Consider the following 23,566-nt stretch of genomic DNA (forward strand, 5'->3'; position numbering starts at 1 on the left):
AACATGACTGCTTCACTGCCAATATTGTCTTAGATACTAAAGCAATGAGCAGGGAGAAGCGTTACCATGGTGGGTAACCTGCTCGGTAGCACTTCATCTGTCTTTATGTTCAAGGTTCAAATTCCACTAAGGTTGACTTTGCTGTGTATCCTTTTGAAGCTCCTAAAATAAGTAGCAGCTGAGCACTGGAATTCCCTGCCCCAGACGTGGTGGCTTTGTGCCAAAATTTGAAACCAATATTGTCTTAGATACAAGATACAGGTTAAATATAACTGACAAGAATTTCATTTGTGGTCAGTTCAAATCCTCTTATGGACAAAACTTGAGCCAGATCTGTGTTCTTACCAAAAATGTCCCTTTCAACTGTTGAGATAAGCTACAGAATACATCTGAGACAGTGAAAGGAGTAAATACCAGGTAAAAGAAGCATAATCTAGTGTGAAACAACCAGCTTACTCAATATTTCCTTTTAATCCCAGAGATTCAAGTTTACACTCTACAAGTACATAATTCTTCCTCAATCACTCTGTTGATAGATTTGGAAAACAAGCAACGAATGAATCAGACAGAGGCAGAGTTTTTCAGGTAAAAATTACATTAGTACCAACATTCCTCCAGACCTACAGTAATTAGAAGAAATCATTAACTGTCTAAAAAGTAGCACTAAATTACCAGCTTAAGCCTTCTATTTGCTATTCTGAGAGCAACGTTAAGCTGTTGGTTCAACCAATTCCACATTTTGAAATTAATCATTTGATAAAAATTCATAACTCACATAATCACTCAAACACAATCGTTATCGGTTTATATGAAGAATAAATTACCCGTTTTGAAATTTAGAACTAAAACAAAACATTAAGTTTAAACGAAATTAAATTTGAGAAAGCTTAATTCAATCCGAACCAATCTCCACAGAGTAAAACTAAAAATTCTTTGTAATTTTGATCATCACATGCAAAGTCAATTTATCTGTTAAAACATTGAGGAATTCCAAATTTCCTGGAAATTAGACGAGTCTTATAAACACTGTATAATTCAAAATTCTAACGTGTTATACAGCTGCCAGCACCAAAATGTTGAGTTTACTGTCTTGACCTAAAAATTACTACAAGTGGAAAAGTGTAATTAAATCAGGAGTCACACTCATCGTTAATTTCTGGCAATTTTACATGTGAAGACTCATTAGCTTCAGTTTTTTTTTTCTATTTTTTTTTTTTTTTGTAATTTTAAACTTTTTTAGAATATTTTCACAGCTTTTTTATATTAGTATATTTATTCAATTCTGCAACTTGTCACCAGACTAATAAAAAAAGAAGGGAAAAAATTACTTGCAAAATTCTCTGAAAATCACAATAAGTGTTCAAATTCCAACTGTCTGAATAATTAAAGAGGAAGCTAACTTTGTCAAAATGATAAATAAAAACCAAAAAAAAAAAATACATAATGAAAATGAAAGACAAAAATTAGGATTTTTATTTTTCACTTCTTTTTCCGAGTAACATTTTCTTTCTTTCTCTTCTTACAAAGTCCTAAATTGGATTTTAAAAATGAAAAGGTTTTCTTCTCAAGAATTTAAACAGAACTAAAACCGTACTTAAATGTTTTTTGTTTTGGATCTTCAAATCTTCTTTGAAAGAACCACCTCAATATAAAAATACCAATACTATATATACACACACACACACACATTTACTTGCATATATGTGTATATATATCATTTAATAAAGATATGAGCCACTAACAAATAGTTTCTTTCTGTGGAGAGGTGTCAAGGCAAGTTTTTAAAACATGCTTTATGTCTCCTAGCAATCTCCAGGCTCTGAGTACATCTACAAGTGTGTGTGTGTGTTTTATTCATTTCAGCCATTCAACTACGGTCATGCTGGAACACCACCATGATAAAAAAGTTGTTCCAAAGCTGGGAAACGAACCTGAGTTGCCTTGATGAAAGCAAGAAGCCTAACCATTATATATATATATAGAGACTTAAATATAAGAGAGTTACCGCTAAGTGGTTAACTCTAGTGCTAAAAATAGCTCCTTTTTCTGGTATAAAACTGATGGTATTATTAAATTAATATCTAATTTTTCACCCTCATTTATGAATTTATATATATATATATATATATATATATATACATAAATGTGTCATCATCATCATCATCACCATCTAATGTCCATGTTCTATGCTGATGTGAGGTGAATGGTTTGACAGGGTCCAGTTGGTTCAAGGACTGCATTCTGCTCCAACATATGATTTCCTATGGTTTCTGTGGTTATTCTTTTATTTGTTTCAGTCATTTGACTGTGACCATGCTGGAGCATCGCCTTTTAGTTGAACAAATTGACCCCAGGACTTATTCTTTGTAAGCCTAGTACTTACTCTATCAGTCTCTTTTGCTGAACCACTAAGCTACAGGGACATAAACACACCAGCATCGGTTGTCAAGCAATGGTTGGGGGACAGACACAGACATACACACAAATATATACATGCATATATATATATGATGGGATTTTTTTTAGTTTCTGTCTACCAAATCCACTCACAAGGCTTTGGTCGACCTGAGGCTATAATAGAAAACACTTGCCCAAGATGCCACATAATGGGACTGAACCCAGGACCATGTAGTTGGGAAGCAAGCTTCTTACCACACGGCCACTCCGGTGCCTACTAAGTCACTCCAACACCAGCCATTTTACAGAATGTGCTGGGTGCTTTTTTTTATGGTACCAGAGCTATTAAGGTCACCTTGTAACAACTCGCAAGACTACAAATCTCAAGAAGGTGGTGGTGGTGGTGGAGGTATGTGGGGTGTTATGCTAGGGTATGAGGGGATTAAAGTGTGAGACTGGGGGTGGAATAGATCAAGTTCTTGTAGAAGAGCTGCATGGTTACTCACATTTAGTTGCGGGGCTACAATAGTCGAGATGAGGTACCCTGGGGACCACCTCAAAGTACAAGGTGAGTAAAAGTGGGTGGGTGAGGGAATTGCATGAATGTAGGGGAGCAGGAGATGCGAGAATGGGGAAGCAGCTTGCGACTGCAATAAAAACAACATACATATCCATGCAGATGTGTGTGTGTGTGTGTTATCATCATCATCATCATTTAACGTTCGTGTTCCATGCTCACATGGGTTGGAATGTTTGTCAGGGACCTTGGGGCCCAAGGAACTGCCTCGTGCGCTACTGTCTGCTTTGACATGCTTTTTATGGCCGGATGCTGTTTCTCGTGTTCACCACTTTACAATGTGTATTGGGTGTTTTTCCATACCATCAGCTCTAGTAACATCGCCACAGAGTTTGCAAGACTACAAACCATGAGAGGGCAACTTTATGCAAGAAAATGAGGGTTAAAAGATGGGTAAAAATATAAGAGATGGGACCAGAGCAGAAAAAGTTCCTTGCTGTAGAGAAGCTACATGGGTACCCATATTTTAGAAGTAAGGGTGGGAGAGATTGAGACATTGAAATCGAAAGCAACAAAATATAATGGTGATGAGGTGTCAGGTGGACTTTTCAGTTATGAGTTTGGGTAGAAATGAATCGTTATAATCATTCCTATTCTGCTGAAAGTTAGTCTTAATGAAGTATTGGATAGTTCTAGTTCTGATAGATAATCTCAGTAATCTGCATGAAATTTAAGTAATAATCTCACCTCACATGAGATTAGCTATCTACCCAAACTTATTAGAAATTGTGAACCCCAAAATCTTGAAGACATATTGTAGAATATTTTTAAGAGATGATGCAAAAAATTAATTACATGATTGTTTTTCCAGCTTCATATATCATCAAAAATCATGGAAAGAATTATAAGGATGTATGTTAATAAAAGATAAATAATCTGTCAAGGTCAAAGCACTTCCCTGGATGTAGGATAGATTCTTCTGTTTTAATTTGATCTTCTGAACTTGCATTTTTATTACAATCTATGTAGAGAAAGAATGAAGTGAGCTAAATCTAATCCAGAATAGGATAATGACTTATTATGACCTAACTTTTCTGATGCATTATTTACATTATTTACATTTGATGGATATTAGTCCTCATCTTGTTTGTTGTTAACACAATGTTTTGGCTGATATACTCTCCAGCCTTCATCAGGTGTCTTGGGGAAATTTTGAACCTGGGTTCTTATTCTTAAGGTATTTTTTCGATATTATTATTATCATTATTATTATTATTACTATTATTATCCAGGTCCCTGCCTCGAATTGAACTTGGAATCTTGGGATTAGTAGCCTGTGCTCTTAACCACTACGCCATATGCCTGATGAAAGCTGGAGTGTATATCGGCTGAAACGTTGTATTAACAACAAACAAGAAGAGGACAAATATCTGTCAAATGTAAATAATGTACATAATTCCTCATCGCTTAAATACAGAACTGTGTTTTCTGATGCATTTAGTATATTCAAATGATTTTGCTTCTTTCTAGGAAACAGAAAACAGAACAAGTAAAGAATCTGTACCCAAAGGAACAATTAATATGAGAGAGTTTGTGAATCTATGCCTAGAAGTTCCAAAGGTTATCATTACAACAACTAGATTGATAAATTCTGACAGATAATCAACAGCAACTAATAATCTGCCATTAAAGTTTGTGCTGTTTTATTTAATTAAACATTTTGGTGTCAATCTATTTTCAGCTGATGCAGTTCTGTTACATATCAATCAAAATGTATTAACCAATCGTGGCACTCTGGCGGTTACGATGACGAAGGTTCCAGTTGATCCGATTAATGTAACAGCCTGCTCGTGAAATTAATGTGCAAGTGGCTGAGTATTCCACAGACCTGTGTACCCTTAATGTAGTTCTTGGGGAGATTCAGTGTGACACAGAGTGTGACAAGGCTGGCCCCTTTGAAATACAGCTACAACCGAAACAGGAAGAAAGAGTGAGCGAAAGTTGTGCTGAAAGAGTATAGTAGGGTTCACCACCAGCCCCTGCTGGAGCCTCGTAGATCTTTAAGTGTTTTCACTCAATAAACACTCACAATGCCCAGTCTGGGAATTGAAACCTCAATCCTATGACTGCAAGTCCGCTGCCCTAACCACTGGGCCATTGCACCTCCACATTAACCAATAAATCTAGAAATTTAAATGATGTTCGTTTGACTAATAATTAATTTTGACTAATGGTTAAACATTGCAATAAAAAAAGTCATAAAATTTTATTCAATAAATATTGGAATTTTTTAATTTTTATGAAAGAGAAATATGCATATATAAATATGCTAGATTCTTTTACGAACTTTATAAATAATGGAGCACCGTTATATAAAAGCACGACCCTTATGAAACTGGGTTTCTATTGAGTTTGTAAATAATTTCTATGTTACTAAAGCCCTTAAGAATGTCATCAACATTATAGTTTTAAAGTCTTGTAAACACAAAGCTTGGTGCTTATGGTGGGAATTAATCATTTCATCAAGTTCCCTATTCTGTAGAGGGGATTTCTTGGTTGTGCTTCTTTTGTCAAACAAAATGCCAATTCCTTGTTGGTAAGAGGGAAAATGAAGAGGTAATAGATGCATAGAAGTAAAATTCGAGGCAACATTTTTGCATATCATAACAAGAGAACGCATGCCATCAGATCAGAGTGCTAAAAATGTCATGTATCAACATCAGAGGCATCACAGAGAAATGCAAAAAAGAAAATAATTTCAAAAACAAGAAACTTTGGAAAAGTATTAGTCTCAAACAAAACAATCTCACAAATCACATCTAGAAACTCTTTACAACAGAGATATGGTCTTTACTTCAAAAACGAATACAAATATTTGACCAACTCTTTTTAATCAAATTGTAGATTTTCTTAATATTCAAACTAAATAACAATTTCTTATTTCGCATACTTTGACCATATTTCTTCTTTTAAAAAAAAAAATCATGTCTTTGTTTTTTTTCTCTTCTCCGAATATATTTTTAATTTAATATAAAAAAAAAGTGTATTTTAAAATAAACTCCATTGTATGCAAACATTTATCAGTAATATTTTGAATAATAAAGAGTAAATTTTTTTAGAAAAGAACATTGATGGAAAGCATGTGTCAAATACTTTTTGTAAGGACTTGCTGTTTTAATTTCTTTTATTGTTCAATATTTGCCATCGTTAAAATGGCACTAGCAGCAATAATGGCAGATTTGTTTCTGCTGTGAAACTAATCAGAAATTCAGAACACGTTTCAAATTATTCAAAATATTGGAATCCCACTTAAAGATGAAGGAAACAAACGAATAAATATTTTTAAATGCTTTCTCACATCATTTTCCTTTTTCCTTATGCCATTATATGCAAAAGTCATATGAAGAAGGAGTAGATTTTTAACAGAAAAATCCAAACTGCATGAATATATAAATTAATAAACAGAAGAATTCTGTTTTGGCATATTTAAACCAAAACATAAGCAGAAGAACAGAAAACAGAGAATCAAAGCAGAAAAGATTTCAAGAAAAAGTATAAAATAGCAATTTTAATAAATAAAACCTCATATTTTTGAAGTTGACTCCTTGAAGTTAGCTTATCTTTTCATTCTTCTGATAATTTGTAGTTAATGGAATTAAGATCTACAAGACTTAAAAACCAGGGGAGAATAGCTAGACTTAGATCTATAGCTTATTCAATTGAGTAGCGCCTTTATATGGAAGCAAGTCTTAATTTCTATTGCTATGCTAAAACTAATGCTTCATCATCCATCATTTCAGAATAGTAAAAATAAAACTGATTTTTTTTCTCATTGTTTTACTTTTTTGACAAACATTTTGACAAAAACAAACAAAACGAGAAAAAAAAATGGTAAAAGAATCTCATTACTCACCATAAGTATTAAGCACATGAACTTTGAACTCTGTAGCTTTCAAGTCAGATGTTCTGCACACGTATATCCCTGCATCATCTAAGTGACTCCGTTGAATTACAAGTTTACTTATCAAAGCCCGTGCAACCGTGTGGACATCTGATTTGATCTGTATCCTTTCATTATTGGTCTCTGAAGTAATAATTTCTCCATCTTTAAACCATGTAATCTCTTTTGGTGGACGACCTCCACTAGTGGCGTTACATATAATTTCAATAGATTTGGTGTTCTCCACATAGCCAGTCCCACTGATGTGAACAGCTGTCAAAGAAAGAACAAATTTCATTTATACAAGCCATAGAAATGTTTGTTAAAGTGTGTGCATACATACAATGTTCTACTCTCCATGTGCATGTCTGATTGTGTTAATCTGATATGTGTACATGAATGTAAGTACATATATATGTATGTGTATATATATATATATATATATGTGGAGGCGCAATGGCCCAGTGGTTAGGGCAGCGGACTCGCGGTTGTAGGATCGTGGTTTCGATTCCCAGACCAGACGTTGTGAGTGTTTATTGAGCGAAAACACCTAAAGCTCCACAAGGCTCCGGCAGGGGTTGGTGGCGATCCCTGCTGTACTCTTTCGCCACAACTTTCTCTCACTCTTTCTTCTGTTGGCCTACTTGCTTAGCCAGTGGGGTGGCGTCATTGAATGTGAAGCGCATTGTGACCAGCGATGTGTAGCAACATCTGGTAGCCTGGTCAGTCACGGTGATATATATATGTATATGAGCAAAACGCCCCCCACCCCGTCCAATGGACGGTGTTGAGTTGTCAAACATTTAAACCAAATTTTCTCAAAACAACTTGTCTGACCGTCCCATAGGCCTCCCATTTGAGAAACACTGACTTAACCTAAGTTTGAGACACCAGCAAAAGAAGTAGAAAAAATTATCGGTTTCAAATTTTGGCACAAGGTCAGTAACTTTGTAGAAGGAGCTAAATCGATTAGATTAACCCCAGTACTTAACTGGTACTTATTTTATTGACCCCTAAAAGGATAAAAGTAAAATCAACCTCAGTGGAATTTGAACTCAGAATATAAAGCAAGAAGAAACACTGCTAAGCATTTTGTTTAGCATGCTAACGATTCTGCTTTCAAATTTTGGCACAAGGCCAGTAATTTCAGTGGAGAGGGTAAGTTGATTACATTAACCCCAGTGCTCAACTGGTACATATTTTATTGACCTTGAAAGGATAAAAGGTTAACCCTTTTGTTACTGTATTTATTTTGAGATGCTCTGTTTCTTTCAATTACTTTAAATATAACAAAGAATTTAGTAAAATAACTTAGTTATCATTCAGCTAGTGTTAGGAACATAAATTGTGAATAAGGTTTCGTGGAAGATTTTCATTCAGAACTTATGAAAACAGGACATTTGTACTACAGAGCCAGAGCTGGTTTCAGCTGGGTTGGTATCAAAAGAGTTTAAAATATCATGGTGACTTTAACCCTTTTGTTACCCTATTTCTGTTGAGATGCTCTGTGTTTCTTTCAATTACATTAAATGCAACAAAGAATTTAGTAAAATAACTTAGTTATCATTCCGCTAGTGTTAGGAACATAAATTGTGACTATGGTTTGGTGGAAGATTTGTACTCAGAGCCAGAGTCGGTTTCAGCTGGGTTGGTAACAAAAGGGTTAAGTCAACCTTGGCAGAATTTGAACTCAGAACACAGAAACTGATGAGATAATGCTAAGCATTTAGCCCAGCATGCTAACAACTCTACCAGCTAGCTGACTTCACCAAAGAAATAATAATGATAATTATTATTATAAACAATTATGATCAGTTTTATTATTATTGAATTCATAGCTCTTGAGGCTAATAAGGCCAATAGATTAGTTCTTGAGGTTAATTGGGTCAACAGCTTTATAACTATGCAATTAATAAAAACAAAGGCCCGCCAATCACTTCTCTACTGCGCTACCTGGACTATAAATATTTCACTGTTCGGATTACCAATTCTTTTGAAGTGTCACCAAGGAAATTGTCTAAATTCTAGTAATTCCAGAATAACCATAAGTTATATTTGCTAGCAGCATTAATGTGTGAGACTCACTGTCAAAGAAGTCAGAATTATCAGGGATGTATTCAAGATTTATTTGTTCTTATCATCTTAAACTTGGTGTTAATGTGACAAGCTGCACTTGTACGGCCTCTAAGAGGCTTTTTAGGCTTAATGCAAACTGAAGCATGACAAGAAGACCACAACCTCCACTTTCCAGTTTGTTAGTTCCAACGTCTCCTGTTTGACACCTCTATCAATATGGACAAAATGCAATAAGTGGGGAAAAAAAAAAAAGAAGTTTTAATCAGATCAGCAACTACTCTGTACTTAGTACTGGAATTGTACAGCAGTTAGTAATATTACAAAACTTACTGATCCGCATAAAAACTTTTAAGTACTAAAAAAGATTACATTCATAAATTTGCATTCTCATACAGACACACACACACACACACGAATATACATTACATATGTGAACATTTGACAACCATCTTCTCAACATACACACAATATATATATATATATATATATATATATACACATACATGTATGTATGCATGAAAGGATAAATGAATTGGTAGGAGGGTAGATGAGAAGAGGGTGGATGGAGGGACAGATGAAAGAATCTATAAAGATATATATATATATATATTATCATCATCATCATCATCATCATTCAACATCCGTTTTCTATGCTAGCATGGGTTGGATGGTTCGATCAGGGTCTGGGAAGCCAGAAGGCTGCACCAGGCTCCAGTCTGATCTGGCAGTGTTTCTACAGCTGGATGCCCTTCCTAATGCCAACCACTCCATGAGTGTAGTGGGTGCTTTTTAAAATTCCATACTGATAATCAATATAACAGCTCATAACTAAAGGTTTCATGCAACTAACATTACGGCCAACTGTGTACACAGAGACAAAAATAAATGTAAGGTGTGTGACTTGTATGCATTACACTAAACCATTAGGCATGAGATAAAAAAACCTATTTACTCACACACTAGAGATAAAGAAAATAACATTATTCACAAATGAGACATTTTAAAGGATTCATTGATTAAACTTATTCTATCTCTCTCTCTCTCTCTGAGACACACACACTCTCTCTCACACACACACTCTCTCTCTCTCACACACACAACCCTAAATCTGAGCAAAGTGAGGTTTCAATTATGAATTAAGTATATAAAAAGGAATGCAAATTCAAAAACATAGTCTTGTAGAAATGACAAAAAAAAAAGAGAGAGATTTTGAACTTGTCTGAATGTGAAAATCAAGAAATTAAGTTAAATCAATGTAAGGAAAATGTGAAAAAGATTCACATGTATTCAAATATGTGAAATAGGAGATTTACACATATTAGATTATGAGAAAGGAGAGATTTACATATATTAAATTATGAGAAAGAGGAGATTTAGATATATTAGATTATGAGAAAGGAGAGATTTACATATTAAAAGTGTATTAAAATCTCACAAAATTATAGCAAAGCTGAATTTAAAGAATATTAAACAATTTTTTTACTATATCTGAAGTTAACTAGTTTCTGCATATTAATAAATGTGGAAAAGTGAAAAATATAAAAAATAAAGATGTGCATATCACTAATTTTTGGCAGGTTTTAATTAGAAAATTTGCAAAAAAAAAAGATAGGATAAGATGTCATGGTAAAAAGTAAAATAAAGTAAAAAGTCTGTTTCATATTCACAAAGTAAAAATTGATCTTAGAAAGAAAGCATAAATCTTAAGTTTCGAGCCTGGAGGCAATAAATGGTACTTCCCTCAAGTTACAGCAGAATTCAGATAGTTGCTGATGCTTAGTTTCAGTTTACATCTAGAGACACAATTTTAGCCCTAGGTCTTCAACTAGTGAGCAGTCAAAATGGATCTTACATATCCATACTACACATTTCCTTCATAATATGTGGATAAATATCTTAAGTTATATACTCTTTTACTTGTTTCAGTCATTTGACTGCAGCCATGCTGGAGCACCACCTTTAGTTGAGCAAATCGACCCCACGATTTATTCTTTGTAAGCCTAGTACTTATTCTATCGGTTTCTTTTGCCAAACCGCTAAGTTACGGGGACGTAAACACACCAGCATCGGTTGTCAGACACACAAACACACATATATATATACGACAAGCTTCTTTCAGTTTCCGTCTACCAAATCCACTTACAAGGTATTGGTCGGCCTGAGGCTATAGTAGAAGACACTTGCCCAAGGTGCCACACAGTTGGACTGAACCCGGAACCATGTGGTTGGTAAGCAAGCTACTTACCACACAGCCACTCCTACGCCTATATGTAACATTGACGAGATGTGGTGAAAATTTTTAACAGGATATGTGATATGAGGCATTGATTTTGAAAATTATCAAGAATTTGGAGGGATTTAATAATCATTTCTACTCTAGGCACAAGGCCCAAAAGTTTTGGGGAGAGGGCCAGCTGATTAGATCTACTCCTGTACACAACTGGTACTTAATTTATTGACCATGAAAGGATGAAAGGCAAAGTCGACCTCGGCAGAATTTGAACTCAGAACATAAAGACAGACGAAGGATTTAATGATTGACCCTTTATTTTTTATTACACAGTTGTTTGGATTATAACTTGACAAAAGGTTTTACTTCAAATTAGAAGGGAAGATTTATGCTTAAAGTTAGTGTTTTTTTTATTATTAAAAATCAAAGTTTTCAGGTGGGGTCATATCAAAGTGATTAATAAATATGGTTGTTATTCACTTATTCTCAACTGGTGACCTTTTACAAAAAAAGTCTACTCAATACCATCACTCATCTAAAAGTTGACAAGATTCAATAGCTTGCATGAGAGCTGAGAAAATTCACAGACTTTCACATTGTTGAATAACTCAGCCATTATTCCCAGCAATTAGAAACCATAAATATACACTCGCAGACTGTCATTCACGTCACTCTTAAAACACATCATTCTAATGTATCGATGCAACTATGTAGATGATGATGATGATGATAGTGATGTTAATAAATGGATAAGAACATCATAAAAGTTGTGATGATGTAAATGCACAGAGGCTGGAGACAGGAACAATAAAGGAAGGTTTAACCCTTTGGCTTTTAAACTGGCCAAATCTGGTGAAAATATTCTGCCTATTCTATCTTCAAAGTGACCAGGTCTGGCCTCTCACACCTATCTTAACCCTTTAGTATTTAAACTGGCCATATCTGGCCAAAATAGTTAATCTGTTTTATGTTCAAACTGACCAGATCCAGGCTCTTGCACCTACCCTACAATGTTATTCTACATTAAGTAATTACACCATCAACATCTTGAAGATATGAGATAATGCATGATTAATTCAAATCAATGTGAATCAATAAGCATTATGTTTGATAGAGTAATCTGAACACTAAAGGGTTAATGTCATTCTTAAAAATAAACAATCCTGTCTTTGAAATCTTGAAGCTACAAGACAACACATGATTAATTCAAAACAATGGGAATCAAAAAAGCCTTACTTTTGATAAAGTAATCTGAATGCTAAATGGTTTAGATTTTGAATTCAAGACAGAGAATTATGTCTCAGTTCACAGACAAGAGAATCAGTACCGAGTCTTTTGCTGTTGTTCTCCCCTTAACCAAGGAGAAAGTCATAACATTAAATTTACCGAGATAACTACAGCACTATTAAATTTTATTCTTTAGAGGTTATAGTGTTGCTGTTGCTGATTGTTGTTGTTGTTAAGCAACAAGACGGGTAAGGGTGATTAGGAGATGGTCTAGGGCTTAGGGGCAAGAGACCCCAAACCTTGGGAAAAAAAAAAAATTTTGGTCGTCTTGTTGTAGTCAAGGGCTCTTTGTTGACACCTGACACCAATGGGAGGTGGCCCTCGAAGTCGCTGGAAATGGAGATCTCCAGGACCAAATTCTTGAACGGCTGCTGTTGCCGATGTATTGGCGTTGGTAATAATCATTTCTAACAACCACAAAGGTGAAAATTTGTGGGGAGACAACCAATCAATCAATTATACAGTGGCCAGGTTGATTCTATATGTATCAACTCTGGAAGGGTCAAAGGTAAGGTTGGCCTCCACAGGATTTGAACACTGAACATAAAGAGCCAAAACAAATTACTTCAAGGTATTTTGTTACAAGTTCATCCACTTTTGTTAATCCACTCCCTTGATGATGGCAGAGGTAGTAATAATAAGTTTTTAATTTAGTTAGAAACCAGAAATCTGGTTGGCAGCAGTTAGGTAATTAACTCCCTAGAATTCAAACCAGCTATGTCCAGCCAACATATTCTACCTGTTTTATGTTCACACCAACCAGATCCAGCCTCTCACACCTTTGCTACAAATGTTATTCTAAAAATTAACAACCAGATCATCAAAATCATGAAGTTATGAGATAATCTATGATTAATTCAAAACACTGTGAATAAATAAACATAAAATTTGACAAGCTAATCTGAATGCTAAAGGGTCAAATTGACCCCTGCACTTGACTGGGGCTTTATTCTGTCAACCCCAGAAAGTGGAAAGCAAAGTTCACTTTGGTGTAAAGAGCTGGAACAAAGGCAGTAATGTGACAGTAATAATGATCAGTAGTAGCAGTAGTAGTGGTGACAGTGGTTGTGTGGTAGTAATGGCAGAGCAAGGAAGTAATTAAAAATGCAGAAGTAATTACAAAAAAAAAACTGAAAGTTTAAATATTTTTAAAAACTAATTTCACCCCTGCCCCAGCCATTCCATAATTTTGACGAAAATTTTCATGACTGAAAGTGTTTTGAATAAATCTCGCTCGTTTTGATACAATGTGGTTCACACCTCTCGTATGGTTTATACTCCTTTCTGGGGTGTTAAAGAGTACAAATAAAACAAAAAAATATAAATTTCCATGCAATAATCAAGCTTTGAATGAGAATTCTAGTACAACACATTATTAACAGGAATTAATCAAGAACAAGTGCGACATGTTTGGAATGGACGATTAATTCAGCCCATTTTCGTTAGAAATTTTCACCACTGCCATACTTGGAATAATGTTTAACACCAAGAGTCACTGAATGGTGATGGTGGTACTATTGTAGTCTTGAATGATTAAATTTTAGAAATGAAAGCAGCGTTGAAGCACAAAATTAAAATAATATTAGCCAGTGTTGCCAATCATGTTGGTGATGATGCCACCGAGTGACTCAAAAAGTTTTGGTTATATATTCCTTTGGAGAATCTTAGACAGCATTTATGACTGAAAGACATATTCAGCTGAATGAAAAAAAATGTATATTTAGATTTCTAACTCAGATTTTCTTCTTTCATAAATGTAAAGTAAGTTATGAAAATATGTTTAATCTGAAAGCAATAGGCGCAGGATTGGCTGTGTGGTACGTAGCTTGCTTACCAACCACATGGTTCTGGGTTCAGTCCCACTGCGTAGCACCTTGGGCAAGTGTCTTCTACTATAGCCTCGGGACGACCAAAGCCTTGTGAGTGGACTTGGTAGACGGAAACTGAAAGAAGCCCATCGTGTATATATATATATATATGCATGTGTGTGTATATGTTTGTGTGTCTGTGTTTGTCTCCCCCAACATCGATTGACAACCAATGCTAGGTGTGTTTACGTCCCCGTAACTTAGCGGTTCGACCTAAGAGACTGATAGAATAAGTACTAGGCTTACAAAGAATAAGTCCTGGGGTCGAATTGCTCGACTAAAGGCGGTGCTCCAGCATGGCTACAGTCAAATGACTGAAACGAGTAAAAGAGTAAAAGAGAGAGTTATTGATATAGGCATAAGCATTTTCCTCTTTTCTATGAATGAGATAACCTACATATCATCATTTAACGGCCGTTTTCTAGGCTGGCATGGGTTGGATGGTCGGACAGGAGCGGCTAGTTAGAAAACGGCACTAGGCTCCAAAAGTCTGTTTTGGTATGGGTTTTATGGCTGGATGCCCTTCCTAATGCCAACCACTTTACAGAGTGGCCTATATATGTGTGTGTGTGTGTAAGGCTGTTGCACTTATGTTAGTTAGATTGTGTGTTTGACTCCCTGACTGTGCGATGGACATGCTGTTCCTGCCCCCTTTTTGATCAAGGGGAAATGTTAACCTGCTTGTCTGCCCAGCAGGATGGTCATTTGAAGGCTAAAACAGTGCAAAAGTGCACTGTGACTAGCGATATGTAACGTCTGATAACCTGATTGGCATGTAGTTATACACACATTTATATATATAAATAATTTTATATATATATATATATACACGAGCAAGACGCCCCCCGTCCAATGGATGGAGCTACGTTGTCACACATTTAAACCAAATTTTCTCAAAACAACTTGTCTGACCGTCCCATAGGTCTCCCCTTTGAGAAACACTGATTTAATCTACATTTGAGACACCAGCAAAAGAAGAAATAAAGATAGACTTTTTTTCTATTCCAAAGAAAAACGATTTTATTCATTTTATCGATCGCATTCTCACCTGGAGTCGATTTTTGTAATTTTTTCAAGACTTATACACACCATGATACCATTGGTATCTACATATCAAATTTGAGCACAATTGGATGGAGGATGCCCGAGATCCTAGAAGACACACAGACAGAACGGATTTTATATAAGAGATGTATGTCGTCATCATCATCATCATGTATGTGTGTGTGTGTGTGTGTGTGTTGTGTGTATATATATATATATATATATAGAGAGAGAGAGAGAGAGAGAGAAAGAGAGACAGACAGACAGAGGAAGAGAAAGAAAGAACAAATAATAAAGATTGCATCAGTTAATGCTCGCACTCAAATCTCTGGGAGATGAAGATTCAACAATCCTGCCATCAACATTGCATTAAATACAGATAAGAACATTTTACCGTATTCTTCATTGTACTATGGACTTTATGAGCAGTACCTGTGGAAATTCCGCAGCCCATTTTCTGGTACAGTGTCAGCCATAAATATCTCTCCACTCGATAATAATATCCTGCCGTTTCCTTTATAATCCCTTCATTAATTTCCAAGAAATCTTGTCTCTTCTCTTCCCGCCTCTTTTCTCATTCTGGCTCATGTAAAATATTCTTGCCAACTATTAATATAATGGTTCACATTTTGCCTTTTGCTTTGTTTTGATTAATGGTTCTCATTCTTTTCCTGTTAGCTTTGGCGTTAATGTTCCTCATATGGTAAACTCCATTTCTTGCTTCAATTTAATTCCTTTCCTCCTGGGTAAATACTTCTTGTCAGTCATGATTTTCCTCTCTTTATTCCAAATTCTTTGACCTGTATCTTCTCTGCCCCTCTTGGTTCAATTCTTGCTGTTGTGCTCTATGATCATTGTAATGTTCACTTGAACCAGTCTTTCTTTTTCTGTAGCACACACTTTAACCAGTATGGCAGTTTTTTGTCTTTTTACACCACAGGAATCTATTGTTCGCACTTTAATATGAAGATTGATAACCTAAGTTTGCTAATGAGTCATAACTTAGATTTTCTTACCCTACTTTTGGCTTGTAATTTTAAACAGTCAAAAGCAAGTATTCAGTACTGCAGCATAGTAATGTGAAAAGTGACCGTTGTATATCTATAGAAGCCAGTAAATTGCTATTGGTTACCTGCAGCTTGAAGACCTCATATGACAATTTCATGTTAAAAAAGTCACAAAATTATCATATTCATACTATGTTAGGGCTGGAAGAAGAAAGCTTTTAACCATAGATACCACAAACCATTAAATTATTAAATTATTCAAAGAACTAAAATCGTAGAATTCATGGATAGAACAGCTCGAACCATTACATTCTCTGTGTGAGAGAACATTTGGTTATCGCTCAAGAAAGCATAAATTTTTGCATAAAAATATCACCATATAAGCTGGTTTTGCTTGCTTTTCAGAGAGACGAAAAAATACTTCCTCATTAAATAAATGCTAACTTTTTACAAAGCCATAATATAGCCTACATTAGAGCAACATACATCAGAACATATTCATACAGTTCAACTAACTGACACACACACACATTGTATCTTAAGATCTTCAGCTCAAACATAGCAAAAATGCCTGATAGGCAAACTTTTAACTCTTACAACAGAGATGAATTGTAAGTTAATAATTTTTTCAATTTTTTTGTTCTCTAATTACAACAATAGTTTCTGCTATTCTAAGTGTGTTAGTACGATGACAGCCCCCACCTGATTCTAATTAATGCAACTACCTCTCCATTCTTCGGCGCTTCCACTGCTCCCCCACCCCATACTAATCACTAAGTGAAATCTTTGCTCTCTGGAATTACCGCCTTTAGTTGAGCAAATTGACCCCAGGACTTATTCTTTGTAAGTCTAGTACTTATTCTATCAGTCTCTTTTGCTAAACTGCAAAGTTACGGAGATGTAAATACACCAGCATCGGTTGTCAAGTGATGTTGGTGGGGAAAAACACAGACACACAAACACATATACATATGATGGGCTTCTTTCAGTTTCCGTCTACCAAATCCACTCACAAGGCTTTGGTTGGCCCAAGGCTATAGTAGAAGACACTTGCCCAAGATGCCATGCAGTGGGACTGAACCCAGAACCATGTGGTTAGTAAGCAAGCTACTTACTACACAACCACTTCTGAGCCTAGAATCTGTTAAAAGTCATTAGATAACATGCTGAGTTTGAACTCTTCACCAGCTAATCTAATATCTAGCACCTTAATCTTTCATACAGTGACTGTTCTTTAATAATTCAATGTTTCAAAATTATAAAAAAAGTTTTTTGCTCTACCCTGTACACAGAAATATCCTGTTAAGTTTTGACTAACAAATTCTTCAGATCTGGCAAGATTTTTCATTATTCCTGAAGCTTCCTTATTTACTCATTTATTTTTTTCTTCTTATTTAAAAACGTACTCACTCTTCTCTAAACTTATCTGTCAGTTTCACATTAAATACCATAGAGGTTTAAACTTAACAATCAATCTCATATATCTTCAAGTCTTAAAGACTTCCCCTTCTACAATTACAAGAAAACTGTCAGTGAATGAGATACTAGAGTTGCCCAGAGATTCGTGTTAGAGTAAAATTAAATACAGGTAAGATAAGTTCTACAGTGAAATCTGAATTCAGTGTATCTGTTTCAATAAAATATTGTGTGGAGACGGATAGTAAGTCGGTGAGTGTATCTGTTTGTTGCGTGTGTGACTTATATCAATAGTTTCCTTTTAGAATATGTTTTCATTTAATTATCATATTAGCAGCCAATGTCATCAACTGATACAGAGCTGAAGTAAAGTGGGGAAAATGCAACAATGAAAGAAGATGGCAAAAAGAAGTTTGTGATATTTTGATTTTTCCACTGGGTATCATATTAGCCGACGCGGTGTATATATATCTTTTTTAATAGAAGTAAATTAGCTTTGAAATACTTCAAATAACTTCCTTTAATAATAGTTGTTCCTCTGTAACATCAACTGTATTTACCATCATCACCACTTGCATACACACACACACACACACACATGCACATACACTCATATATACATACATGCACCCCTCCCTCTATGTATAAGCAATAAATATATAGACACATCATCATCATCGTTTAATGACTGTTTTCCAAGCTGGCATGGGTTGGACAGTTTGACTGAGGTCTGGAGAGCCAGGAAGCTGCACCAGGCTCCAATCTGATCTGGCAATGTGTCTACAGCTGGATGCCCTTCCTAATGCCAACCACTCTGAGAATGTAGTGGGTGCTTTTTACATGACACCAGCACAGCAGCCAGTCAGGCGGGCCTGACATCAATCACATTCGAATAATGCTTTTTGCATATACATACATATATATATATAATACTTATACTGAAACTAACTTATATACCCACATACAAACATAAATACATAGTGTAATGCATAAACCTAGACACCGACATACTGATGTAGACATTCATATATCTGTGCTGCACTTGATTATCAATATATGACCCTCTTCAAACCAATTAAAAGACCCTCACTGTTCAGTTATCCACTTCTTTCCTCGTTTTCTAGGAATAACACAAGTGACCCATCATCATCATTGTCATGATGCTCTACAGCTACAACACTTACCACAACTAAACAATAGCAACGCAACAAGATCAGCCTAGGAAGTCACTCTTCAATACTATTATAGAACAATAGATGACCGATTAAACAACACAGTCCCTAGCTCTTCTCCACAGACAGGCCACTCAAACTCTTCTCAGAATAACACAAGATATCCTTCATCACCATCATCATTATATTCTACTGCTACTACTCCATTTAGTGAAGAATATTTAAGGGACCAAAAAAGGAAGAAGCAAAAGAGATATTTTCTACAAACTTGGCATGAAGGAAGGAAAGACTATTTGGTTTCTCAAGAAGTTTCTTTTTTTTTGCCTTAACTTTGTTTAACAAAACCAAAAATTTTATTGAAATAAAGGCATGCTTAATTATTTTTTAATGAAAAGAAAACACTGATTGCTTTTTATTCAGCACCGTCCATTGGATGGCGGGGGTGCTCATTCTACCTCATATATATTTTTCATAATAGGGATTTATCAAAGTACCAGTAACATAGATTTTTCATAGAAGCAGATCTAGCTTTAACAATATAAAAGGACGTTAACAGTTGAAGATTCCTATTTGTGCAAACTTAAGTAATTGTTATCTGTTGGAATAGAAATTCTTAAACTGTTGTCAGACCTGATAATAGAGTTAGTTCTATTCTTTACATTATCTTCAGCCACTCAGACAGCGACACCCAAGAGTTAACTGATAATTTAACTGACACGGGGTGTGAAATAGGTTAACACATCAATACAAGTATTTGCCATAGATATCAAACAATTATCGAACCAACGATGGTGTGATGACCAGAAGCATCTACATATCTTAACTGTTGTTTTCTATAATTACGTTAGAAGAGAATGAATGTCCAGCCAAAATACAAACCAAACAGCCCAAACAATTCAATACATAAATATTGAAGTGGAGCTTTTAATTTTCTGTTTTGAAAAATCAGTTCCAAGAATTAGGAAAAACTATTTGCAAAAGTTTCTGATTGAAGTCTTTTTGATGCTCATTTGAACAATATTAGCCATTTCATTTATTCTTTTACTTGTTTCAGTCATTTGACTGCGGCCATGCTGGAGCACTGCCTTTTTACATTATTTACACTATTTACATTTGATGGATATTTGTCCTCATCTTGTTTGTTGTTAACACAACTTTTCGGCTGATATAGCCTCCAGCCTTCATCAGGTGTCTTGGGGAATTTCGAACCTGGGTTCTCATTCCTAATGTATTTTTCGAAATTATTATTATTATTATTATTCAGGTCACTGCCTAGAATTGAACCCGGAATCTTGGGGTTAGTAGCTCGCGCTCTTAACCACTACACCATATGCCCGTATATAGAACTGTATTGCCTTTTTAATCAAGCAAATTGACCCCAGGACTTATTCTTTGTAAGCCTAGTACTTATTCTATTGCTCCCTTTTACTGAACTGCTAAGTTACAGGGAGGTAAACACACCAACATCAGTTGTCAAGCGATGTTGGGGGACAAACACATACATATATAGATTACGACAAGCTTCTTTCAGTTTCTGTTTACCAAATCCACTCATGAGGCTTTGGTCGGCCTGAGGCTATAGTAGAAGATACTTGCCCAAGGTGCCATGCAGTGGGACTGAACCCAGAACCGTGTGGTTGGTAAGCAAGCTAGGGGAGGAAGGATTGATCAATAATTTGTTAGGAAAGACAATGTAAGAAGAATGAGTGTTTGTTTAGAAAGTGTTTGGAGTTTGGATAATTTAGAAGATGAGAATCCATTATAATTTAGTTTTATAATTTCATTCACATTTAGGATTCTCTATATTTGATTCTAATACTTGATTGAAATCTATTTTAGACATCTTCGAAAGATAAAAAAAAAAGATTTTGGTCTGAAATTAGAAGAACTAGGAATGCAAAGAATTATAACTAAACACCAGAGGCATTTTATACTGCCGAGGCAATAATTTTGCCAGTGGTTGTTGTGTACTGATTAGAGAATGAATCTTTGAAAATCTGCTGAGTAGGATTTCTTTACGCAATCTAAGACATTCATGGACAGAACTGCTGCTAAACACAGCAGTTCTGTCCAAGATTTGCCAGCAATCAGGAGTTCTGTAGAGACATGGGAGCTTATCAAAGTGAAATGATTTGTTCCCTACACAGGAAGACGAGCATTTGAGATGAAGTTTTCACAAATTTTCATATATTTACAATTCCAACTGGTTTTAGTCGTTGCAGATTGTTGATGAAACAACACATCTGTCCCAGAACTGCTTTTTAACATACAAAAAGTGACAATTAATGTAGATTGAAATAGTGTTATATCTGCAATGTGAAGGTGCATGGCTAAGTGGTTAGGGTATTTGGTTCATGAACTGGCAGAACCGTTAGCACATCGGGCGAAATGCTTAGCCGTATTTTGTTTGCCGTTACGTTCTGAGTTCAAATTCCGCTGAAGTCGACTTTGCCTTTCATCCTTTCAGGGTCGATTAAATAAGTACCAGTTACACACTGGGGTCGATTTAATCAACTTAATCCGTTTGTCTGTCCCCTCTGTGTTTAGACCCCCGTGGGTAGTAAAGAAATAGGTTAGGGTATTTGGTTCATGATCGTAAGGTCGTGAGTTCAATTCCAGGTGACGTGTTGTGTCCTTGAGCAAGACACTTTATTTCACGTTGCTCCAGTCCACTCAGCTGGCAAATATGAGTTGTACCTGTAATTCAAAGGGGCCAGCCTTGTCACATTCTGTGTCACACTGAATCTCCTTGAGAACTACACTAAGGGTACACGTGTCTGTGGAGTACTCAGCCACTTGCATGTTAATTTCACGAGCAGGCTGTCCCGTTGATCTGATCAACTGGAACACTCGTCGTCATAACCGACGGAGTGCCAACAACAAAATGTCTGCAACTAGGCACCCATTGTACCGTTACAATGATGCATTCTAGATGACAGCACCCCTCCCTCCCACAAAAATGGTGTGAGAGTGGGTGGGGGTCATAATGTAAACAGCTTAACTAAAGATGTGATCTATAATGTGAGTGTGTCGATGTGTTTTTAGATTTTTTTGCAGTGTGGGGATGTTTCGGTGCAAAGACCCTTCCTCCAAAAGGCTGGAGGAATGAGACTTATTGACACCACATTGCCTAAATGGTTGCAAAAGAGTGGTCTTCACTAGAAGCACCCAGCACAACAAATTGAGTCTACCACCCAAACATAAGAACAAATTCCTCTGATGGCTTCCTCAAAATTACCGTCCGTCAAATTTTACTCTCGAAGCTTTGGTCAATCCCAAACAATAGGAGATGATACTTGTTGAAAGTGCTGCATAAAGGAATCAAACCTGCATCGATATCTCACTACAAAGCAAGCGTAATAACCATCCAGCCATGATTACTATTTGGTGCCAGTACGAACCGAGAGGAACAGAAGCGTTCCAAGATAAAATTATTATCAATGGTTCAGAAGAGAATCTTTGCTTTTCTGATGCAGTCTTGACTGGATTCATGTGAAATAGAACCATAAATTGAATTTATCCAATTCCCAAAACAGCTCTCAAACATAAATATTCCAAATGACATTCTGAACTCTAAAACCAGATTAACAAATCTGTGACTGTACATTGAATGACTTTCATGGTTTCACCGTTCTACAAGAAGGGTTGACTTCCTTAAGGTAAATAACAACCACAAATATTCTCTCTCCTGTTATTGTAAACCACTCGATCACAAACACAACTGCTGTATTATACATATTTGTGTCAAAACTTCAAGCATTCATTTCATTAATTTGCGATTTCTGAAGATAGAAAGCCAAAGATTTATTTCATTAACCTTTGCTTTCAGTCACTGTACTTATCTCACATTGCAGTTCTTCTCTTCTCTTCTCCTCTTCTCTCTCTCTCTCTATTTCTACATTGTACCTCTCTGAGCAAGTCTAGCTTCATGGACGAAATATAAGAAAAGTAACAGAGGAACAAAGAGTCGAAAGCAAAATATTCGTTATGATCGAGTGTGCTGTGAATTTAGCTAAAGCAATTTTACTTAGAAACATTAGAAGCAAGGTAAAGAAATAGATGAGCAGTAAGACACAGAGAATGTCAGATACAAAAGAACAGGAAGGAGAGAGAGGGGGGGTAGAGAGGGAGAGGGAGGGGGAGTGAGAGAGAGAGAGAGAGAAGCAAACATATATTGATTAGGAATAATTGTGGAATACTAAGTTAAAAAGCGTCTAGATTTCATTTCCAAAATATCGAGATTGGTTTCATGACATACAAGCAACTGCCATCATTTGAATGAAAAATTTTGGAAAAATTAATTACACCAACAGAGAATCAAGAAAAGTTAGGCGTTGATCAATAGTAGACAGAGAGAGAGAGAGAAGAAGAAGAAGGAGAGAGAGGGAGAGAGAGAGAGAAAGAGAGAGAGGTCAGTCTTTGAAGAAGATAAGAATGGTCTTCAATTAAGAAATGAATACAAATAGTATTACACACACACACACATATACATACATATTCTGACATTTATACATACAATTATATACACATGTAGATACACAATAATATAGTTTAGATGTATGAATGTATGTACATGTATGTACAAATGTGTATATGTGCATACATGTAGATA

The 23,566-nt window shown here is 35.6% G+C and overlaps 1 protein-coding gene across 1 annotated transcript in view; it reads right to left on the reverse strand.

The window, feature by feature from the left end:
* LOC115217811 (hemicentin-1) overlaps nt 1–23,566 on the reverse strand; it is a 342,388-nt gene that overhangs the window by 201,197 nt on the left and 117,625 nt on the right. Inside the window, exon 5 of the mRNA XM_036508071.1 lies at nt 6,828–7,127. Within this exon, the coding sequence (XP_036363964.1) occupies nt 6,828–7,127 (300 nt within the window). The remainder of the gene's footprint in view (nt 1–6,827; nt 7,128–23,566) is intronic.

The sequence above is a fragment of the Octopus sinensis genome, linkage group LG12 (genome assembly GCF_006345805.1).
Source record: "Octopus sinensis linkage group LG12, ASM634580v1, whole genome shotgun sequence".
NCBI classification, from domain to species: Eukaryota; Metazoa; Mollusca; class Cephalopoda; order Octopoda; family Octopodidae; genus Octopus; species Octopus sinensis.